At 44.1% G+C, this 22,780-nt stretch overlaps 1 protein-coding gene across 4 annotated transcripts in view; it reads right to left on the bottom strand.

The window, feature by feature from the left end:
• The window catches only part of UNC80 (unc-80 homolog, NALCN channel complex subunit), a 131,196-nt gene extending 116,036 nt beyond the window's left edge, over positions 1 to 15,160 (bottom strand). For all 4 annotated transcript variants that reach the window (XR_005829411.1, XM_040604477.1, XM_040604479.1 and 1 more), the window contains exons 1-7: positions 14,980 to 15,160; positions 13,571 to 13,619; positions 6,938 to 7,094; positions 5,699 to 5,997; positions 2,963 to 3,086; positions 1,076 to 1,149; positions 484 to 623 (exon numbers count right to left, since the gene is read on the bottom strand). Coding sequence is in view for 3 of the 4 variants with exons in the window: in XM_040604477.1 (XP_040460411.1) it covers positions 484 to 623; positions 1,076 to 1,149; positions 2,963 to 3,086; positions 5,699 to 5,997; positions 6,938 to 7,094; positions 13,571 to 13,619; positions 14,980 to 15,071 (935 nt within the window). In the remaining variant the exon portion in view is untranslated. The remainder of the gene's footprint in view (positions 1 to 483; positions 624 to 1,075; positions 1,150 to 2,962; positions 3,087 to 5,698; positions 5,998 to 6,937; positions 7,095 to 13,570; positions 13,620 to 14,979) is intronic.
• Positions 15,161 to 22,780: the final 7,620 nt, after the last annotated feature.

Here is a 22,780-nt window from a genome sequence, read left to right as displayed (position 1 = left end):
TTGTTGATCTGTTCCTTTGGGCCAGCAGTCTAAAGAAAGCTAAGCAGCAGGGTACAGAGAAGGCATAATGAAGGCAATGGAGAGAGGTTTGCAGAAATCCTTTGCTAAAGGGAAAGAAAATTTGATCAGAAGGAAGCCAGAAAAGATACTGGTTGCCTGAGGCTGAATCCAGCTAAGGAGGGTAGAACCTGCAGGTTATTTGTTAGTGCCTTTAATAATAAAAAGCCTACATATTAGAAAAGACCAAAGAAACTGTCCCAACAGGCCAGCTAGAGATTTCTCCAACGAAAGCAACATTAAATATCAAATGTCACTGTCTTGATCATCACCCAGAACTGGAATTTGTTGAATTAAGTGTTTGAAATAAACATCCAGCACCCTTGGCATGTATTGACAACAGCATATTCAGGATAAAGGACTTCTGTGACCTCCACTATTGAGTCACACTAAAGAAAGCCTAACTTTCTACTGAAGGGTTTGTACCTGGGATGCGCAGTACCTCTCTCCTGAGAGGTTTGGGAGGATACACTTCCATCCAAGGAATTTCCACGATGACATGTTGAAACAGTGGCTTTTGGAGGTACAGAATCTGGCTGGGTTGTCTCACAGACCACCTGTAGTCCCTTTGGATAGTTTTAATAAAAGGAAATAGGTATATAAACATATTTATCTCTCCCATGTTAATTTTCTTACTGCAATTTGTGCTTTGACATGACTATTACTCATACTGTAATACCATGGTAATACCATAGAGAAACCAATTAAGCCTGGGGCTTCTCAGTACTAGGCATTGTAAATCCAAAGGGTAAGCCAGGGCTCTTGCCCAGGAAAAAACATAAGATCAGTCTTCCATCTTATAAGATAGGATAAAGCCAAGGAGATCCTGACAACTATACTCAATACCCTTTGGTTCCACTGCAGAAAAGTTTGGGAGCTTTTGGAAGAACTGTGAAGAACTGTAATTTCTGGAGATGGGATTACTTTAGGGTGGTAACGGCAAGTGCCATTTCAATATTAATTTCCCCCCTCCCTCAGCTCCTTCTTCAAGCTTGTCTAATGTTAGCATACAACTTACCTCAGTATGTCCACTGTCCAGATTAGGGGATTCACAAGCCACACTCTGATTGTTGGTGGGAGAACTTCTCTTAGCTGAGGAAAGAAGGCAAAGGAGGACATTTCAGGAATCACCTCTAATATTAAAATGTATCACTGAAAGGATGAACCAGAAAACAAAAACAAACCCAAAGCAGCACCTGTCTGCTGCAGACTTCCTAGGCATTAGCCTCAGCCATAAAGAGAAAAATTTAAAAGAACTGCTTAAATTTTTCCACAATTCATTCAACTGTGTTGTCAACATTGTCTACTGAAAATCTCTATTTCTTTAAAATTAAATTTGAATATAGATTTTATCCTAAATCCATTTGGCATCAAATTGTGGTTTCCTGTGCATAGTAGTGCTTTTTGTTTTGGAGATCTTCCTCCTCCTATGTTCACATATATTCAACTCCTTTTCTAGGTTACATCTCTCAGAACGCATTGTGATTTACAATTTGACAAATGCCTTTATCACAGGAAACACACAGATGTCATGCAGAAAGTGTAATCAACAATACTGTAGAAGAACAAAGGCATCACAAAGACTAGGATGACAGTTCTTGAAATCCTGTCACATTGCAAGCTATTCAGATATGACTTAGTATTATACTGACTCCAAACAAAACATTGCAAAGCTTCTTCAGTACTTTTTTTATTTTGTTGCTTGAAGGAAAATATAAGCAAATTTAACATTTTGTCCCAATTTGAGACAAAAATGCTAAGATAGCAAAATCTTCCTTGATAAAAAGAGCCTCATTCCAATTTCTATTTCCATTCTGCTGAAAATGTTTTCAAAACGTAACAGTACTTTCATTTCCAACTTTACTCCTGAAGTTACTCTTTAGGGATTTTCTGACCACACCCCAGACCTACGGAAAAAATTCCAACAGTCAAGGAAATCTTAGGACTAATTCCTTTTATTAGTTTCAGGGCCAAAATCCTATTTTTTAATTCCAGAAGTTGAAGCAGAGGGAGGTAGAGCTAGATGTCAAAGATGGTTTTAAATCATTTGAAAGACTTGAATCTTTTCAATTCTGAACTGTCCTAGAGATCCACAAAGCCTTCAGAACAAAATACGATATCCAGAATGGCTATTAATCAGAAAAATCTGATTTAGAGTACTACATTTTCACTACTGTGAAAATTACAGTTCTGTGCTTTTGAGAACAAGCAAGCAATGCTACAGTGATACACCCAGCACACTTTCAATTCACTGTCTTGCAGGAATTATGCAAAGCCATTGCCTAAAAACATAAAAGCAAAAACTGTTTTTTAGAACTAGGCCAGACACAAAGGCTTGGAAGCCTAAGCACCCAGCTCCAGTCTCATTATGGCTGAAGTACAAAGGAAGAGCAATCCCTTCCGGTATGCAAAAGTGAAATTCACAACCTATGCCTTCTTTGGAGCCTCTTGAAACTACTTTGTTTAATTTCATAACGTGGTGAAATTCAAGTTTTAGATAGGAGGAGAACCTACACTGCCAACTGAGTGTTCTTCACTGTTAATTTTTGTCCCATGCCAGTCTGGGCAAGCTTTCTCCACTGTGTCAGGCCGCTGCTAAATACTGCCTTTGCCCTTCTTAGGAGCTAGGGAAGATATGGTGAAAGAGAGATGTGAGGATGACAGGTAATTATAACTCCACTGAAGAGTTTCTCATTTCCTCTTTGTGATTTCTCTCTCATCTCCTATTTAATTGTTGACTCTGAAGGGAAACATCCTTAAACTAGTCTCAAAGGTTTGACTAGTTCCTGCAGGATTAACATATTCCTTCAAATATGATGGCTACAGAACGTAAGGTAGCATCAGGCAAACAAAGGAAAAGTTTCCCAGCTCTCAGGAGCTACATTACCACAGCAAAGTCACAGACCTGTAACGATGTTCCTGATTGGTTTTACAAGGGCATTGAAGGCAGAAACTTCAGGCTGCCTGTGTTCCCACATAGGCTGCCAAATAACAAGGCCACTAGCCAAGCGGAATGTAAGGTCAGACTCCTAGAAAGACAAACAGAGGTTGTATCACACAAGCTCACACAAAAGAACGTTGTTTCCCATTTAAAGGACTGTAATTTCTGTGATGCACAGATCTTTCAAGAAATGAGTGATACCATGTTCAGTTCTGTGGTCAGTATACGCTAACTAAAGGGCCACTGACACTACCCAGCAGACATTAATACATTTCAAGGACAGCTATTAAAATATAATGGAGAAATCTCAATACAAAAATATACAGGAAGCTTTTTCCAAATGACATTTCTATACTAGTTAATGAACCCCATTTTTTCCTAGGACATTAAGCTGTAAAATAAAAGGCCATTCCTGTGTCAGAAAGCATCCCTTCTGACTGTATATAACCACTGCATATTTAGCATTCAATCTCAGCCTTAGGATTGACACTTCAAGATTTGAACTTCTTGCCCCAAAGGAGTAAGAATATTAAATTTTAAAACATTACTTAGAAATTGAGGAAATACGAAATGTAACAAATTACTATGAAATAGCCATATATAATAATATTATTATTAGCACTATTAGTACCTGAGCTATGTCAATACATAGTCACTTACACTTGTGCCATCATCTTCTTACATATGCAAGTAGCTGAAATCATGTAAAGTAGTACACAAGTAAATCTTGGCAGCATCAAAGTGCAGGTATGCACTTACTTGACCTAAGGTCAGATCTGCATTAGGAGGCACTGATGTTGGTATAGTCCAGCTATCCCCAAAAGGCAAACAAACATGGTAATAGCAGTTTTTGCAGCGTATTTATAGCTGCACCACAGCTCCCTGTTGACACAGCTCCTCATGCCTCAGCAGTTGAAATTGATGATGCAGACAGAGCTGAAGGAATGGCAGGAGCTTACAGCTTGTACATCTCCAGCCTTTCTGTTCCCTATTCTTTATTAGTGCTGTCTTGTCATAATGAGCTCACAAGCTTTCTTATAAATGAAGCTTATTTTTAATTATTATTTTTACTAGGGAGCACCTTGCAATGCTTTTGGAAGCGGTAACAGTAACATGTTGCATTTTTACTTTGCACTACTAGCTGTTGATGACATGCCACCACTTTTATCTACAGTTGTTAAGTTACAGGATTACATGTATCCCACTCGCCCCCCAGAAGCCTCATCTAAAATCACATTGCTAAATACACAGATCCTCTCAGAAGTTAAGAATTCCATCATTTAGGTCTGCCTGTGCAAACACGTATCATCTTCCTTGAGCACATGAATTACTTTGGTTATCCAACCAGATAGTATTCTTCCCCTGAGACCTATACATCTGTAAAACACAGAGGGGACAATGCTAAATTAGTGAGCCAGTTACATGCCTCATTTACCGTACCTTTTTTGAGCTTTGCTTTGGTGACAGCAACATACCTGTTTTCGTAGGCTTTTCAACATTCATCCCTACAGTGTCTCAGAGATTTTCAAGGTTAACCTGAGATACTGTTATAAACCCCATCCAGTAAATGGGAAATTACATCCCAGAAAAGCCAATATGAAAAAATTGGAAACTTAATCTCTAATAGCCAGGGTCTACCTCCAGTTCCATTTCATTTACTCAAAGGGCAGCCCACATTTGTGTGCGTAGCACTGGAAAGAATTCAACATTTCTTCCTGTCATTTCTCAGTAGCTTACAGAAAAAATGTGGAACTAGTAAACAAGTATGAAAAATTTGGGCTAAATAAATCGAGCAATGCTGTACAGGAACCCAGTAGCAGAAGTAAGGAAAGAATCCAGCTCTCCAGACCTGCTTTCACCTGCTGTAACCAAAAGATTATTCTTTATCTCCTGTACTTTCTTATCTTCAATTCTTGCAGCATATGAGGCAAGATTAGGACAGATAACAGCCTCCATCACTTCCTGACTTTATAGACCTTTTCCAAGCACTTACTCTCCAAAGCCAGTTTCTCTTCCAAGGCCTACCTGCAAACATAAAAGCTAAATGGTGGCCCTCCAGAGAAGCTGAAGACAAGAGGCAGGAGTCAAAGCATGCAGAAAATGTCTCCTCATCACACCACTCTGCAAAGCTGATGCACTCAGCATAAAACCAACAAAAGGACCCCAGTAGACAGGAAGCCCACAGCCTGCTTCCAATTTCAGAACAAAGGAATGCTCAATTGCCTTTCCTACTGCCATGCTTATACCACTATCATGCATTCCTGGTAATTAGCGTCAAGATGATTAGTAATGACAACAACAAATCCCAGTGGCAGCCCCACAGTAGAATCTCTGAAAAGCTAGCAAGGCCCTTCTGAGCAATGGCTGAGAATCGCTGGAGCAAGCTAAACCTTGCCATCCTTTCTGTAGATTCCAGTGTCTCAAAGAATTCCCAAAGACCACAGATCTTTGACATTCCCAAGGGCTGAAAATGGCTCACTTCATATTTATTTGCCTTTGTGTCTGCCTGATGTTGTGGTGATTGTGCATGTGACTGGAAGTATTTCTTTCTGATGGCAGTGGTGTTCTGCCAGCTTGTTAAAACATTTCCAATGCCAACCCAGTGTGCGCTGTAGGATGAAATGTAATGATCACAAAAGCAGAATCATTTTCCTGCTCAGATCTGTCTCCACAAAAGTACTGCATCAGTGTTCCACTTACTTTAATCCTGTGGACAAGGGGAGCAAAGAGGAATACAAATAGCTCCACTGTGGCCATGGAATTCTGGAAAAACTTCCTTCTGTTATTCTCCTCATCATCATTTGTGGCGCTGGGCCGGGGATGTCCTGGTGATCCTTGATTTTCAGCCTGGTGGATAAAGGCGCTACTGCTCCCTCCCCAACTAGAGCCTCTGTCTCCTCCAAATCGGTCATTGCTGCAGTCCTGAGGGGCCTCCAGCAGCATCCAGTGAAGAGTGTGAAGAAGCTTTGTTTCAGCCACTCCAAGCTTATCCTGATGTCCTGGATGGAAAAATGCATCACAGTATCTCACAAGGTTTCTATTAATGGCACTGTTGAGACTTTCAGAGCTGCACAGAAAACTGAGCATCCAACTTCCTGATAAGAATTTGAAAATTAAAATTCTGCCATTAAAAGTATCAGCATCTTGTTTCACTATGTTTGAAACCCCCTAATTCATAAGCCTTCATTTACTTCACAGTGTTTGCAGTTCAGTCCCCGAGATGTCTGTTGCAAGGCAACTGAATGCACAGACATAGAGTCATCCTAAAAGATGTCAGCTTGACAGTCTTGTCTGTTTGCCTCTATTGAATAAGACAAAATGCAAGTGAGGACTGCAAGATGCCCAAGCTTTGTCCTGTTGGTGTTCCCTACTGGCATGTCTCACGAAGCAAGTTCCTGCTGAAATCATTGCTGAAATCAGTGAAAGACTAGTAAAGTAAGTTAGATTTCAACCTGTCTCTAACACTATTATCTGATTGACTTATCTGCTGAGAATCGCATGCATTGCTCTGAATAAAAAGAAGGGGAAAAAAAGTTAAAAAAAAAAAAAAAAAAAGAAGAAGAGTACTGAAGATGTTGAAAATACCTGCTACATCTGGCCACTGCAGCATGCCTTGATAGAAATATGCATTCCTTCAAGGAACCCATGCCTGCTGGGTGGTAAGGCTTTTGATAAAGCTAGTTTTATTATCTCTGGAAAATAACTAGCAAAATATTATTGAACTACTTTGATTCTTCAGCTCATCAGACCATCAGCTTCACTGGGGAAGATCTCACAGGTTACCCTGCTACATATGAGAATAGATCAAGAAAGACAATCCACAGAATGAGCTAACTGGGATTCTAAGATTTAGAATACATCGGCACCCTGATCATCAACATATCGTATTTTGAGTGATAACTTTAGTAATGTAAAAAACAAATTCACATGAGCACTAACCTAGCTTGTTTCGGTTGGAGAGCAATGTTGCGGTGCAGTGCAGCACATGCGGGAGTGCAGCTTGGACGAGTTCCCAGCGAGAAATGCTCTGGATGGCTTCAGAGAGAGCTGGAGAAAGGCCATGCAGCTTGTTTTCTACTAAAACTCTTTCAAAAGACTAAAAGTAAGAACAAAGGGGAAAAAAAGACATTATGTATCTATTTCCGCACATACCTTCTAGTACATAGTAAGTACATTCTTTTTTAAAAACCTGTAATTTTTCATTACGTAACTAAATCATGCCTTATAATATTTTTCCTGAAAGCCACAGACTGTAGCTAAAGCTCACCAGACATATGGACATCCTTGGCTAAGAAATTAATTGGCCACTCAATATATTTTCTGTAATAAAAAGGAATTAAAGCAAGTATCATGTGTATATTAGTAAGTGCTGACATCAAGCCAGACTTAGAATTTTGCTGGGTATTAATCTGGCATGCCAGTAATCCTGTTGGAAGTCACAGGAGCTAATGAAGCCTGTATTTGTGGAGCTGAGAGCTGGGTATTTTTCTCACACACAAGCTTTTTCAGTTTAATGTAACATAAAGGGCAACCCATTAAAGGTATGTGGGCCTCAGGAAATGTTTTCACACCCTGCCACAAAAAATAATCAGTGTACAGAATTCTGTGTTGAGCCATGATGTAATGGTTTTGTGAACACTTAAAAGAGCTGATGGCTACGGCAAGTTCATTATTTCCACCTCAAGCAACACAAAGTAAGACAACCTAAGGAAGAATCCCTAAGGAAGTTCCTTATTGCTAGTCACTCCAACCATTTCAGGAAGTTTTCCCTCTGACCATATACAAAGGCCTTATTACAGGTCACAAAGCAAAGCTGCCAACAAAAGTCAGTGTATAGGAAGTCACACTGCCCACCTATTAGAAATCCCAGATTCTAGTTAGGAAACTAATAGACTTTATTTATGGAACAATGGCTGAAACTGGAGGGCATTAATTGTAGTATACGGACAAAACCACTGGCTGCCTGAGGATGAGTCAAAAATACTGTGCCATGGATTAGGTTGTCAGCAACATGTATTTCTTAGCACCAGGACTGGCTAACATGTCTACCAGGGAAAGGATGCCTCAAACCACTCTTGCAGCTATCTGCTGGGGGCCACATTGTCTACAAAGGTACACAGTCTCCTACTGAATCTCCTATGAACCTCCGGATTCATTCCTATCAGTTCAGGAATGGGGGGAACATGAAGGGATGGCAGATGCTTGGAAAGCCTTTGCAGGCGGGGGAGCAAAGTACTCATCATATGGTCTGAGTATTCTGTTCTATTCAGGAACTACAAAGTCATCAAATCAGGGTAGCAGTCAAAAGCACATTGCTATAAAGACAAGAGGCCTAGAACAACTATCCCAGACAAGGTTACCTAAACAATAGCGGGGAACAAAACAACATAATATCCCCAGAAGCAAGACAGGAGATGCACGGTTAATGCATGACTGCAACACAAAGTCAAAGAGCCAGTGAAAACCATGACATTTTATTTATTTTTGTCAAAGGGGGACAGGGTGGCACTCCTTACCTGTTGCACCAGCCACACACTCCCACCTCTACTCCTGCATCAGCTCTGGGGCTCACTGAAGCTTTCATTCAGGCAAACCAAGTATATACACAAGCCAAAATGAAGCTCAGCATAGAGGTAAGTAGTTTCCACCAAGTTAGTGAGCTGAATTAGCTCACTGAAAGGCCTGCCAAGCACCAGTGATGACCTAGGCTTATCTAAAGAAGTTATCTTCTCACCTCCAGTAGAAAAGCCAAACCATAAGCTCATACTTCAGTACAATGATGAAGCTATTCAGTTTACACAGCCAAGGGAGAGAAAAAAAAAAGTAAACAAAAACCACGAAACCACCACTGTGATCAGCAACACCATTCTGAACTGTGATGGAAGACACATTGTTGCTCTCTGGCTTTCCATTCAAGGTTTCATTCACAGGCATTTCAATGGCATCAGGGAGAAAGTCCTCCAACAACTGTCTTTGGGAAGCCCTGGCCCACATTCTGCATACTTCAGAACCTCAAAAGGAAGCCAAAGAGTCTGCAATTATGTCTTTAAATTAGGCTTATAGTCATCTCAACATTTTGTGTTTCTGAGCCACATGAAGCTTTTCCTACACAGTTAGCCACCAGATTCCTCTGTTCTCTCCTGGCCTGAGCACAAAGCTAAATATATTTCTGTACCACAACGAAAAATTAGCTTCCAGAACAGCATATGTGATCACAAGCATCTGAGACAGAAGTACTGTATGTCACCACAAGAATGTTAACACAAAGGCTACTGTACGGAAAGCACCAAGCGTCCCTGTGTGCTACAGGCACTGGCTAGTACACAACTGCCACTGTGCCTGTGCTGTCAGTGAATCTAGCTGGCATCAGTCCCCACACTGATAACTGTCACAATCAGCCCAACAAGAACATGCAGTTCTTTGAACAAGTGTTCCCATGGGATTTGCCTGGAGTTCTCCATAAGGGTCCAGCTCACATCAGCTTCTGCCTACACCAGACGTTCAAGATGCAATGCCCTGGGTTAGCATTTGCTCCTGTAGAGCCTCCCTTTTAGTCTGCTATGGCTTTACTCTAAATTCCAGGACCTGCTACAGAGAATATACAGACATTAAGATGAAAGACCTAATTTTCACCCCACAAGAACTAAGCAATTGCTGCTACAGCTGAGGGGAGTTACATGCTTCAATGAGAAGGCTGAATAACAATGTCAGAAGTAAGCTCCCTGTAAGTCAGTTAGAAGATAGATATTGTCATGCTATGGGTATGTTTGGAGCTGCAGCCTCAGGGCTTCTTCTTGGCTAAGAAAACAGTTCCCTACTTATAGCAGGCTTGTCCCTGCCTGCAACACCCCATGTGTCAAAGGATAAGGAACACCTGCCAAGGTGGTAGCAAGGGAAGTCACTGTTATGCCTTGGCTAGAGAAAGGGCAGTCCCTTTCAGCAGCACACTGTGTGTGTGTTCAGCTCCCTCGGGGCCACTTTCCACAAGCATTTTCCCTTTTAGCCTGGTGATGCCATCTGTTTTCACAGAGTGGCGGTCAGTCTTGTCTGGCTGCCTTCCCACTGCTGCTGTTCTCCTTTTACCTTCTTCTCCACCAGGAACCAGAGGGCTGTCAAATGCTCTGCGACCGGGGTCAGCCTGTGTGTCACTGCTGCTGGAATGGGAACAGGTAGCTGCCTGAAGAAGCTTAGACAAGCACTATAGGACAGAGCAGATTCCAGCTGGACTTTGCCATGGTTTTCTAGACAGCTTTGCTCAAGTCGCATGGAATTCCACTGCTCTAAGGCCAGGGTAGCCATATCTGCAGCAAACTGCATAAGGCAGCAAGGGCTCAGCCAGGCCCCTAGCCCCCACTAGACAGCCAGGACCTTGGGAATCTCAGCACACCCTTGTTTCATCCTCTCAGGAATGCCAGATAAGCTGCAAGTCTCCTCCAGGGAAGTAGCCCTAAAGGATCTCACTTGAAAAAAATTAAACCATCCAAAAAAGATTATCTAGGAGATCAGGGCCCAGTGCTTAGACTAGTGTATGTACAGAAGGACCCTGGCAGTGACACAGAGACTATTAGTGCTTCTTGAACTGGACTTCTGTCCTTGGAGGGAACCTTACTGTCCTGTCCTTCCAAAGCTGAGGCTGCATCATGGTGGAAGGTAGAAACCGTTGCTAAAGTCACTCAGACTGACTGGAAAGAACTTGAAATGCAGGCAGACAGTATTGTTAGTCTGGGGAAGGTCCCCCAAGTAAGGAAGAGTTCCTAGAAAAATCTAAAACATTAATCTAGGAGTTCATAGCACAAGGGATGGTAAGGCTCCATTGTTTACTAAATGTAGTAATAGTACAAACACTGACAAACAAGGGAAAACAGATACCAGGCATTTCACTTACACAAAATTCCTGTGTTAAATAATTCTGTTTTCTGCAACCATGTCCATTGGCTAGAGAAAATAAAGGTGGCCTCTTTTTGTTCTGTATCTACCTTTTAATCATTCATAACAACAAAACATATTGCTGTGTTTGAAAAAACAAGTAAAAAAAAAAAAAAAAAAAAAACCAAAACCAGAAAAAGGTAAAATTTGAATTTACAGGATCCCTGTGAAAACCTTTGGGTTCTTCCATGCCCAATGCAATCTAGAGTAAAAGAATTTAAAGCATATCCTAGAGTCCCTTACCCTCGCCCCCAAAAAATACATTAGCTGTGTACAGCACTCTCATAGATGTGAGGTCATTTAGAGCTTCGACTTATGCACATTAGGAATGACATTGTGTCGGGGAAGAAGAACTTTAGAATGGGGAGAAGGAAGAACATTAATTTCATACTAAAGCACATGAGCATTTAGACAGTGTAAGAGAACGTGCAGGGGGCTGGAATTTATCTTCAGATTAAAGGCTGTTATTCATACACCAGTTGAAGTCTGTGTCATTGTTCAGGTAAGGAAAACAAGGGACTGAATGGTCCAGGCTTTTCCTTAAGTATTACGCTATAAAGAAAAGCTCAAAGAAGCAATGCAGCCTGCTCTTGCAGACCAGATGCTGTACTCGCTGAATCCAGGCCTCCAGCATCTGCTTATTCAATGTACAATATGCAGCAAATTCTACTGCAGGAAGTTTAAAGCCAATAATAATAATAGAATACTGTACAATGTGGTGACATATACATTGTCCGACAGCTAACTGCCAATAGACATGCCTAGAACAATTCAAGCTAAAGAATTTTAAAAGGACAGGTCATATAACAGGTGCACGGTATTTTTAGGCACACTAGTCAATACAGTCATGTTAGATAGTCAGCTTGATGTTTCAGAAGACAAGCCAGCTACCTGACAATTTCCAGAAACCCTGTCTCACCCATGCATGCAGCACTCTGCTACCCCACTGAATAACATGGAAGGTGTTGATATGGGCAAAAATTCCGGTGCATTGGCAGGGACAGGAAACTGTTGGGCAAAAGAAGATGGCAGATGCAGCAGCTCAGGCTGTATCCCACCAATTACTCAAAACTCAGCCTCACTTTTCATTAACTAATGATTACATTAAGAATCGGAGAAGAATCAAGTTCGCCTTCATCCAAGGGGTGGAAATGGATTGGATCTTTGTGAAATGCATTTTTCCAGTGCTCCCTTTCCCTTAGCTGAAGTTTATGATTTATATTGTCAAGTTTTGGGTTTGTTTTTCGGTTGTGGTTTTGCTGTTGGGTTTTGGGGTTTTTTTTTGGTTTTTTTTTTTTTTTGTGACAACTTTTGTTTTGGGGAGTTGTTTGGTGGGGTTTGGGGTTTTTTTCACACTTAGAAAATTCCATTAAGTCCTCATAGAAGAAAGCTGCTTTAGAATCAGCCTTGGGGACATAGAGGAAGACCTGATGCCAACAGCACAGCACGAAGCGCAAGGAAATCAGAGACAGATAGGTACATCACAGAGAATGCAACAGAGAAGCTCTGTCCCTCTGTCCAACAGTAATAGACATTAGCTCACAGGTGGGGCCATAACCTCAAATTATAGGTGCTTCAAGGCATGGTTCCTGCATGGTACTGAGATTTCTGGTAAAGGACATAAGGCAACAAGCTCCATTTTCTAGTCTCTGAACAACCAGGAACTGTCAATGGTATAAACCAGTGATGATGCTTTTTGCTCCATGTGCCAGAATTGCAAAATACTTTACTCACCAACACAGTAAGCCAGCAGTCCTCTATTAGTATGTGGTATCTAGCAATAACCCTGAAAAATTTATGGATTTCTTAGAAGAAAATTAGTCAGCAGCAGCTAGGGCTTCTCCAGCTTAATATCTTGTGAGAAATCAGAAGATTGCTGCAGAGAGACCTAAGTACTTTAAACTATTAAGATACATGTCCAGACCAAGTTTTTCCAGTCTGTCAAGTTTGGCTGCAACTGCTTAATGTACTTTAAGTTATCCAAAGATCAGCAACAGTTCAAGGAATTCAGAAATTGCCTAGGTACCATCTTCGCTGAACTTGCTGCATGCCTTCCCTTTCTCCTCCCTTTAGATAGTAGATTGAGGTTTAATTTGAAATAGAAACAAGAGTTATTAGTATCTGCATAATAACTTCTCTTTAATTATGCTGCTAAGACATGCTCCATGTATTTTCCAGTGGAGGAGGTATTTTCATCTTACACAATGGTGAAAGTATTGTTTAAAGCCTGCTAGTAATACTTAAATGTCTAATATTTTAAGTCTGAAAAAACTGCAGTAAATGCAAACTGAAAATACATCAATCTCATCTGAAAACATACACGATGAACCCCAAGTTTAGACCCAGATTGTCATAGATCAGTCTGCTCATACCATTACTTACTTTATTTAATTACTAACTTGTTCAGTTACTAGTGTCCAAATCAATATATTTTTGTTGTGTCTAGAGAGGTGCATGATATCCAAATTCTCTAGATGGGAAAAGATTTCAAATCCTCCATGTGATAAGAGTACAAAATTGAGCTGAATGGACTAAATCCACTTCTGGCATAAGCTGAGAAGCTGGACAATAAGCCACAATGGTCAGATCAAGTTGCATGAAAAGTTAGTTACTAATAAGAGTTGAAAAAGAGAGACATGTACATACCACACAGGAAGCTTCATATTGTTTCCCCAGTTTAGGTCTTAAAAATGCACTGAAGGAAGGGAGAAAAAGTGTTAGAGATCCACTACTTCAAGCATGGATTTTGCATATTCATTTTTAGGATTTTTCTCATGTCAGAAGGTTGACAAAAGGCTGAGAAACTTAACATAAAGGGAGACATAAGGCCAAAACAATGTTCAGATACCTGTTGACATCTGACAAAATGCTGTTATCTTCTCTAGAAGACATAAGTACCCACACTGATATGCCAAAAGTTAGTTAATCCACCCTTAAGAAAAGTCCTGTTCCCCATGGATAAAATCTTCCATCAGACAGTTTTCAGCCATTTTACCTCAGTGAAAGATTTTCAATACATTCTGTTTAAAATGTGTTAAATATTACTGAAATTTGCCTTGCCTCTATTTTAAGCCAGATTTAAGCCATTTGCCAGTTTTGTGTTAAGTATTTTCCTACATAACTGCCGATGTGGAAGGCTTATGATGAAACGCAGGCCTGTACCCTGTAAGTAGAGAATACCCACCCTCTACTGTCATTCCCCTCCATAACGGGATCAGAGTTAAATATTAAAAAAAATAATCAGGTCACCTTATTGCAGCATTACTGGTTGGTGGTTTTTGAGGGGTGATGTGGTTTGTTTTGTTTTGTTTGAGGACATTGAAACTGTGGAATAAAGGGGTTTTGTGACTGAGGCCTTAAATGAGAGCCACAACCTTCAAACCTTCCAACCTGCACCCCCCCCCCCCCCCCCCCCCCCCCCCCCCCCACACACACCCCTACTGCAATGTTTTCAGTTTAGGATGCTGTTGAGACAGGAGATAGACAGGATTCACAAGGAACATGAAACCTCAGCCACACATTCAGCCTGCCCCTCACACATCATTAGTCTGCAATCCAATGAAATAAGGTGAGACTGGGACGTATCTGTTTGCATGCTGACCTCTCAAAGCATAGATTACACTTCCAGAACGGCTGCAATTACAGACACAAGCAAACCCCCCAGTCTGGTGCAGCGCAGAGGGATGCTGCTTCTGGTGCCAAAGCTCCAGGAGTCCTCTTAAAAGTGGGGGGTGGGGTGGGGGGGATGTACGGGACAGGGAGGAGGGGAAAGCTGCACAGATACATATACACATGGATGTTTTAAAGTCAAATCAAGAAGCTGCCTGGGACTGCCACTAGGTTAAGCTGCCTCCAGTCCTTCCCCCATCCCCAATGCACACAGATAGCTCTATATTGAGTGCAAAGAGAAGAGCTTGTTTCAAGCCTTCATGTTGCAGCTGCGATAACCACTTCCTCCCCACCACTGGGCAGCAGCTGGCCCACCGCCCCCCCCTCCCCACTTCCACTGCCCTGTTGCAGCTGCATCCCAAGTACCCAGGGCTTGCTGCTCTCACCTGGTTTGCCTCCATAGGAAGGTCTGGATGGGTAGAGGGATGCCACGACCGCTCTCCTGCTCCTGTCCCTCTGAGCTTTTCCTTTTCACCATGATGCTGATGACAGCTGCCGCTGCGAGCCAGTCTTAGCAGACACCCCGGTCGGGCTCTCCCATGGCTGCCTCTCCGTAACTCTTTTACCCTCTTCCCTTCATCCTCTGCAGCCCACCCCCCCCACACCCCCCTCTCACACCTCCCTTCAGCTTTGCTGGTGCAAAATGGCTGCAAGAAGGCAGGGAGGAAATTAGGGGAGCGAAGATGTCCGCGTCCCTCTGCTTCCTCCCTGCCTTCAGCACCTCCCTCTGTGGACAGCTCCCAGCACCGCCAGCCGCGCCGGCAGGCGGTGACAGGGGAGGGCGGGGGCGGCCCGGGGCGGGCGGGGCGGGGGGGGGCCGGGGTCCACCGGCCCCCCCCCCGCCCCGCCCGCCCCGGGCCGCCCCCGCCCTCCCCGGCCCCGAGCAACAGGCCCGCTGCGCCCCCGCCCCACCGGCGGAAAGTTGCGAAGCCGCCACCGCCCCGCGGCGGGAGGGGGATGCGGGGGGCAGCCGAGAACCGCACGGACCGGGAGAGGTCGAAGGGGCTGCTCCTGCGGGCCGGGTGGGGTCTGGCCGAGCTGCGCCCCACCCCCCACCCCCGCCAGCCGCCGCGGGGTGGGACCGAGGAGGGTTTTCCAGGTGCTGGCGGCGGGGACTCACCTGAGGTTTGTAAGGCCGGGGTCTGCAAAGGCAGGAGCCCCCCAGGCGCCCGGTACAGCAGGGAGCAGGGCTGTTAAACGGGGAGATACTCGTTCGTCTCAAGAGTGGGGAGAAGGGAAGCAGGCGAAGGCTGGGGGTAGGAGCAAGGGAAGTTTCGGGTAGTTATTCCACGTTTTTTTCTTACGAAGAGTCGAGACAAACAGGTGGGGAGGGTGGCCAGTGTCAAAGCAGATTTGTGTTTCCAACTAGGCACCAGACTGATTTGACTAATAGGAATATATATTTGAGTCAAGTTTGCTGGAAATATTTCCCTGTCACTGTTAGACTAGCTCACCTTAAATACCTAAGGATATCACAAGATCGTCTACTACCACAAATAATAGAATAAAATGAAAACACAATGCAAGTCCACCCTTATCAGTTAATTTTTCACACACACACCCCCCCCCCAAAAAAAAAAAACAAAAACAAACGATATTCCATTGCTTATATGAAACGATTGCAAGTTTAAAGAGAGATGCTCCAACAAGCCAAGGCCATATTTCTTTCTGTCTTTCAACCTTCCTACTCAATATTGGGCACTTAAAGACTCACCAAGGTCATTCCTTCCTTGAACTAGAGCTGAACTGATCAACACCTGTATTTCCTTTCCTATGGGCACTTCGAGAAACAGGTTTTCTGAGAACCCAGTGCTAATACTTTCATGATCTGCATTTACTCCCACTTGGGATAATGTTTTTTTTTTTCTGGTGCCCAACCCAACACTTCCTTGCAGTGACATAGGTTGATCTTCAACTCCACTCATGGAGAACAGGAATCTATGTGGTCTACATTTTGCTAAAATCCTCCTCTTGCTCAAAAGGAGTATTAAGACAGTTAATTAGAAGCCAATCTGTTAAACAAAAACTAAGCAACATGTTTGCAACTAAGAAGTTTTAATTATTAAAATCACTAATCAACCTGAGTGCTGAAATGCTAAACCAGTTGGTTTTGTTTGTCTTGTGTGGTTGGGATTTTTTCTAGCAGTAACTTTTTCTGCTAGTGCACAGAAGTAAGGCCTTTACTCACAGGATTCGCTTGCTCAGGAAAGTTTTTAATTACTATTTTCTTTCCTTCAATTAAGTGAGATCAGACAGGAAAAAGTAAGATTTCAGAAATCAAGATTATAAGAACTAACTACAGAGAGAAGATCGTTAAAACAAATTGCTTCTAAGTGCAAGGTACATATTAAAAGAAGTTTAACTACTCCACAACTCCTGAATGTGTCCAGGAGTTTTTATACAAAGTCTTCTTGTTTGGAGAGCAAATTTGAGTTTCAATTCCCACCAGCATGCCTCTTGAGAGTCAGACAGAAACACAATGCAGTAGGAGTGATAAATGTATTTTTAAAAAATTGTTTTTTCCAGTCCTGTAATGTGTTATGAAATCATTGAATAAAGCATAACTTCAGTTAGTAACAAATCTGAAGTCTAATTTTATTTGGAGTTTTAGTAATTATCAAGCAGGAGAAATGCTCTTCTTGCAAGAGAAGTATGAGGACTAAAGAAAGATTCAATGCTATTTGCAATTAAAGAAAATAAGTTAACTGAACTGATCTGTTAAAAAAGACATTCACAATAACTAGAACTCATAGCTTCACTACAGTTAAAAGAATTACTAAGGCTCAGCCAGAGATCAGGATTGCAGGGTAGGGATGGTTTACCTGGCTGTTCTTTTAAGCGTTGTATAGTCTTACTCTCAAAATTAGTGCCATCAGGCATTTTAGTTAGTTATTGAACTGGCCTGAATTTAAGACACTTGCATTCTCTCAGTAACTGGTAAGCACAGCTCAGATCTAGTTTGCGGGTTTTTTTTGGTTGGTTTTTTCTTCCTTTTTTTTTTTTCCCCCTTCTTCCTTAAACCAGTATCTCTCCTTATTCCTGCATTCAAGAACAGTCACTTAAAATAGCTTCCAGTTTGCTGCTCTAAGCCTAAACTTATTATTCCCACAAGAGCGAAAGAGCACTGCAGCTTGCTTGCAGACTACAACCAAAATCTATTAATTTTCCTGATTGACAGGGACACCAGAGACACTTGGTGTGGTCAGTCCAAGGCAGCTGCTTATGGGTAAACAGGGATGAAAACATGAACACAAAGTTCCACAAAAAAACCCCAGAACAAGTTTAGTAGGAAAACATTGGCATGCATTGGTTTCAAACCTCCCCAGGTAAACATCATTGCTGCCCCTGAACAGAGGCAGTCCTAGAGAGCAGAGTTTGGAAACTCACTAGCAGCACTTCATCGAGCTTCCAAAAGGGAATCCAAATACCCTCTCCTTCAGTCAGAGCAGGAGGAGCAGAGCATGCAAGAAGCAACTGCACACTAGCTGCATACTTGTCAGTGCCAACTACGACGCAGAAAGCAGGACAATACACTAGTACTCCTACTTTCTGTTACATTCCTGAAGGATTCTTCAGGAGAAACAAAGAGTTTTGAAGTACAGTATTATTTTTCTTACTCTTTTTTTGTGCAGAGCCAGCACCTTGCTCTGTCACACAGCCATTAGCAAGTGGAGCTCAGGTAGCCCAACAGACACTGAGAGGAAACAGCATAGCTACTACTTTGTAGTAATTGAAAACCTAACTGCAAATTGCAGTTCTAGTCAAATTTGCCATTGTGAGTCCAGAGTATTGCTCTCCAACAATACACAGCCATAAAAGACACCTAAATCCCTCTGTACAGAGGTTTGAAGTTACAGAACTTCTGACGCAAAATAAATCAGAAAGCAAAAAGATTGCCAGCAGCCCGCACTGTCATAAGACCTGCAGTCACAAAGGTTCAGATTCTCCAATCCAGCCTGGCTGTGACCAGCACTAAACCCAGGAGGCAGCAAAGGTGGTTTATATTAGTTAGCGGCTAGAGATCAATTTTGTTCTTCCTTCACTTTGGAGACAACACCCACCCACCACAAAGGGAATACAAAGCTGAAGTGATCTGTACCAATGTAAGTTATAGAAGTGAAACAGCTCACAACTTGGGAATTGCATGTGTAGGAGAAGGAGGAGCTTTACAGCCTGGAAGATTTTACTTATCTCTATACTGAACTTCTGCTTTCAGATTTGCAGTCAGCATTTGACTGTACATAAATACTAACACTGCAGTGGGTACTGCAAAGAGAAAATACTCCAAATCAGTCCCCCCAGCTTTCCCTTACAGTGGGGTTAGAGAGGAAGCAAACCCTTCAGGGAGGTCATTATAGTAGGACAACAACAAGGTGTCCTGAAAAACCTGTGCTCTGTTTACTAGGCTACACTGGCACCTTGGGCTGGCACAGAAACACAGGTCTGCCTGCCTGCAAAGAGATGAAGGCTAGTGTGAGGAGTAACTGCTTTCAGGAAGCAGGCATGGGGAAGAGCAGAGATGGCATCATTAGGCTCTGCTCTACTCCAGCAATTCCAGCCCACCCAACTGCTTGGGCACAAAAGATGCCCACGACACTATTTTTCCATTTCTTCTTTTACTATAGGTAGCATCAGTCTGACATCCCCCCAGATCACTTGATTCTGCTTGATCACCACTTTACTCATCACACAGTCATGTTTACACATCCATCACAGTAGGATTCAGTCTTGATCCAGAAACAGTCAAAGCTGACAGCATGCCACAGAGCAGGAACACTGAGCAGAACCTCAGCATGAAGCCTCCACCCTACACAGAAGTGCCCAGAGCAGGGAACTTCAAGCTACACAGTTGTTTCTATGCTGATGCTCTCCAAGTCCCCAGCCCCCACCCTGCCAAACACACTCCTAAGTATTCATACCTTTTAATGTATCTGTTATTCTCTTTGTGCAGAAAGAGCCATAATCCAAACTCTCAGGAGTACCTCGAGCCATTCTGTTGTGCAGCCGCCTTTCCAAGAGCAAAGCCGTAAACAGGTCCTAACAGTACACCCCAGAGCAGAGAACAAACACAATTGTTTGCCACACTGCTGAGCTTAGTCCTCCATAAGCTGCCAGCAGGCTTTTATCATTGGCTGAAAGGACCCATGCTGAAGACCCCTTCTCTCTTGGGACAGCCAGTCACAGAAAGTCAGTAACTGATGGGTACGACTCATTTTACCCTTTCTAATATGGGTCTGTCAAGGAGAAGCAAGTTATTCCTTCATCTATCCACTTCTCTTTCTAGCAAGTCTTTGGACCTTGTTAAGTAACTACAGTAGAACACGGCAAGAGCATCAGCAGACAGCGAGCACAGAGGGCTGTTTCGTTAGCAGTACAGTGTGCACTGTCATTTACATCAGTGTAGAGTGGGTCAAAGCCTGCTGTTTTGCCATAGCAACTGTATACATCCTCTTTGCACTGTCATGAGCTACACAAGGTAGATGTATGGGGTGGGTTAAAACACAGGCCTGAATCTCTCATTCCCAGTTGTTTTGTGAAAATTAAAGAAACATAGGAAAGCTGCTTTTTTCTTTAAGCATTTTTAATTCAGCATGAAAACGTTTCAACTGAGGTTCTTCAGAAGTCTCTTTCACAGCTCTTCTTGTCAACCCTTCTCAAGCACAACTATACATTCAGAAACAAGGATAAATGAACTCTTAAAACTACCAGGTTTTCTCGTATTGCTACATGAATTTGGGCAAGAGCAGGCTCTAGTCTAGCTGGATCAGATTCTGTAAGGACAATCAGATATTTAATCCTTGGGCCACATTTAGCTGAAGTCAGTGGGAATGGCACAGCACTCATGCATCTGAGAATCCTATTTCGAACAGAGCAGAAACAAATCCTCCACAGTCAGCACAGCAAGTTATTGCCTTTGCATAACGTTCAAGCAACAAATCATATTCACAGAGCCATTTAATCGCAATTACATACGTAACAGGTGCAGGTTGTGCTCTAATTAGATAAGGCAGGGAGAGATGCAACAAAATCCTAGAGATGACATGGGGGGTGGGGGATGGGGGGTGGGGTGTCATCTCTGGACAAGACTGGAGGGAAAAATCCAGCCTTCAGTGTCAGGGTATCATACCACCCCTTGCATCAGGACTTTCCAAGCTCTGGGATGTGACTGCTTTGATGGTAGCTGCAAAACTTTTACTTTGTTTTGGAAAAATGAAGGACAACAAACCACCTCCCCCCAAACCTCACCACACCCAAACACATTTTTCACCTTATTCCTGGAGAAGAAAGTGTGGAACTCTTGTTCTACTGAGCTACCAAACATGTCTTCCTCTCTGTTACTCTGCAGAGAGCTGAGAACTGCCTCTACCACATGCTTCTCCTTCCAGAACAAGGGCACTCACACAAGTCAGACTTGGTAGCCCCTCCATCAGGGCCACACTGTCTTTTACCTTCAAAGCATCAACTGAGACTTCCACATGGCCACACACCCGTAGGTATTAGGCCTTCTGCCTGCCACTCTGATCTGATCCATGTCACTGACTCACCTGGATTTTCTATCATTTTCCTATACAATGCAAGGAAAACCTCATGAGCTGTGATAGGCACAGGGTGAACAGGTCCTCTCTACATCTAGCAAACATTGTAGCAGGATTCCTGGGCTTCCCTCGCTTTCAGTAACACTGTAGTTAACCAGGATTTTATTCACAGCTTGTATTCACCTCAGTGCTCCAACATGGCAATCTGCTAGCAAATTATAGAATACATTACCTACCACATGTTGCTAGTAAGACACAATGATCATAGAAATCACATCCATTCTTCATTCAGTTTGCAAGTAGGAAACAGGTTCTTACGAGCTGTCCTCAACCATTGCTCTAGCTGCGGATGCTTAAATCAGGATTTATCCTTTTGTTCTCAACCTCTTAATCCTTTCCCTTTTAGCAGATGATACATTAGTTCTGCCTTGTGCCTAAGCACCCTTAGGAGGGTGCTTCTAATGGATAATTAACAGCACTTAATTATTCCTCCAGGTAGTTAGACTGTATTTATTTATGAATACATGAAAAGTCCAGCTTTCTCAGGGACTAGGGTACTTAAGGCAGCGTACTCAGTTTATCTCCCTCCTACTGCTCAGGCTGCCAGCCATGCTCAGAGGATTCTTCTTCTCTTAGCACGTCCCCACTTAGCCGCTACCCAACCCTGCAGAGCTCACACAGCAGCTGATACTGAAGCTCATTTTACCTGTGTCGTTGCACCTCCAGCTGCATGGCGCAGGCTTGCACACACACACCCCCCGGGGCAGGCACCAGAGCGGGGGGCACCAGAAGCAGCCTTGCTTAAGCAGGCCCAGAGCTGGCAGCGCAAGGGCGGGAAAGCCTGGGAGAGGCGTTTCCCCTCAGCACAGCCCCTCGCAAGGCCGAGGGAGCACCCGGTCCGCTCGGGGGGCTCGGGCCAGCACACAGACACTTTCTGGAATATGTCTTCATTCCACCTGCAACACGGCGCTACGCTTCTCCCTGACCCGAGCTACGGGAGGGGCTTAAGCACCCGCCAACGGATCCAAACCAACCAACGCCTTCAAGCAGCACCCCAAACCTCGGGCCGTTTCCCCGTTACTTTTCGGGACGGTCCCAGGGGCTCATCCCCCACGGCTCCCGTTACCTTTGCTCCGCTGTGGGGAGCCGGCCCCGCGGCGCCCCTCTGCCGCTGCCGGCCGGGCCCAGCGCCCCGCGGCCGGCCGGGGCCGCCCCCTGCCGCTGCGAGGGGAGGCCGCGCGGCGCGCGCTCCCTCACGCCCCGAGCCGCCGGCCGCTCAGCGACCGTTAGCGGCCTCGCGGCCACTCACAGCCCGCCGGAGCGCGCGCGCCCAGCTGCGTGCGCGAGGCAGCCGTTAGCCGCGCGCGCCGTGCCGGGCAGCGGGGTGGCCGCCAGTCCCGCGGCGGGGGTCGCGCCGGGGGGCGGGTAGCGGCTCCCGGCAGGCGGGCAGGCTGCCCCGCGGCTCAGCCGAGCGGGAAAGGCGGCGGAGCCGCAGCCTAACCCCGTGCCGAGCCCCCGCTGGCGCCCGAGGGGCGGCTGCGGCCGTCGGCGAGGCCCTCGCACACCCCCGCGCTGAGGCAGCCGGGGGAGCGCCGAGGAGGGCGGGAGGCGGGCCCTGCGGTGGGCACCCCCTGCCCGGCGGGCGCGTCGC

Source organism: Falco naumanni, chromosome 8 (genome assembly GCF_017639655.2).
Source record: "Falco naumanni isolate bFalNau1 chromosome 8, bFalNau1.pat, whole genome shotgun sequence".
Taxonomy (NCBI): Eukaryota; Metazoa; Chordata; class Aves; order Falconiformes; family Falconidae; genus Falco; species Falco naumanni.
The sequence above is the reverse complement of the archived record's forward strand: the minus strand, read 5'-3'. Positions and strand labels throughout refer to the sequence as shown.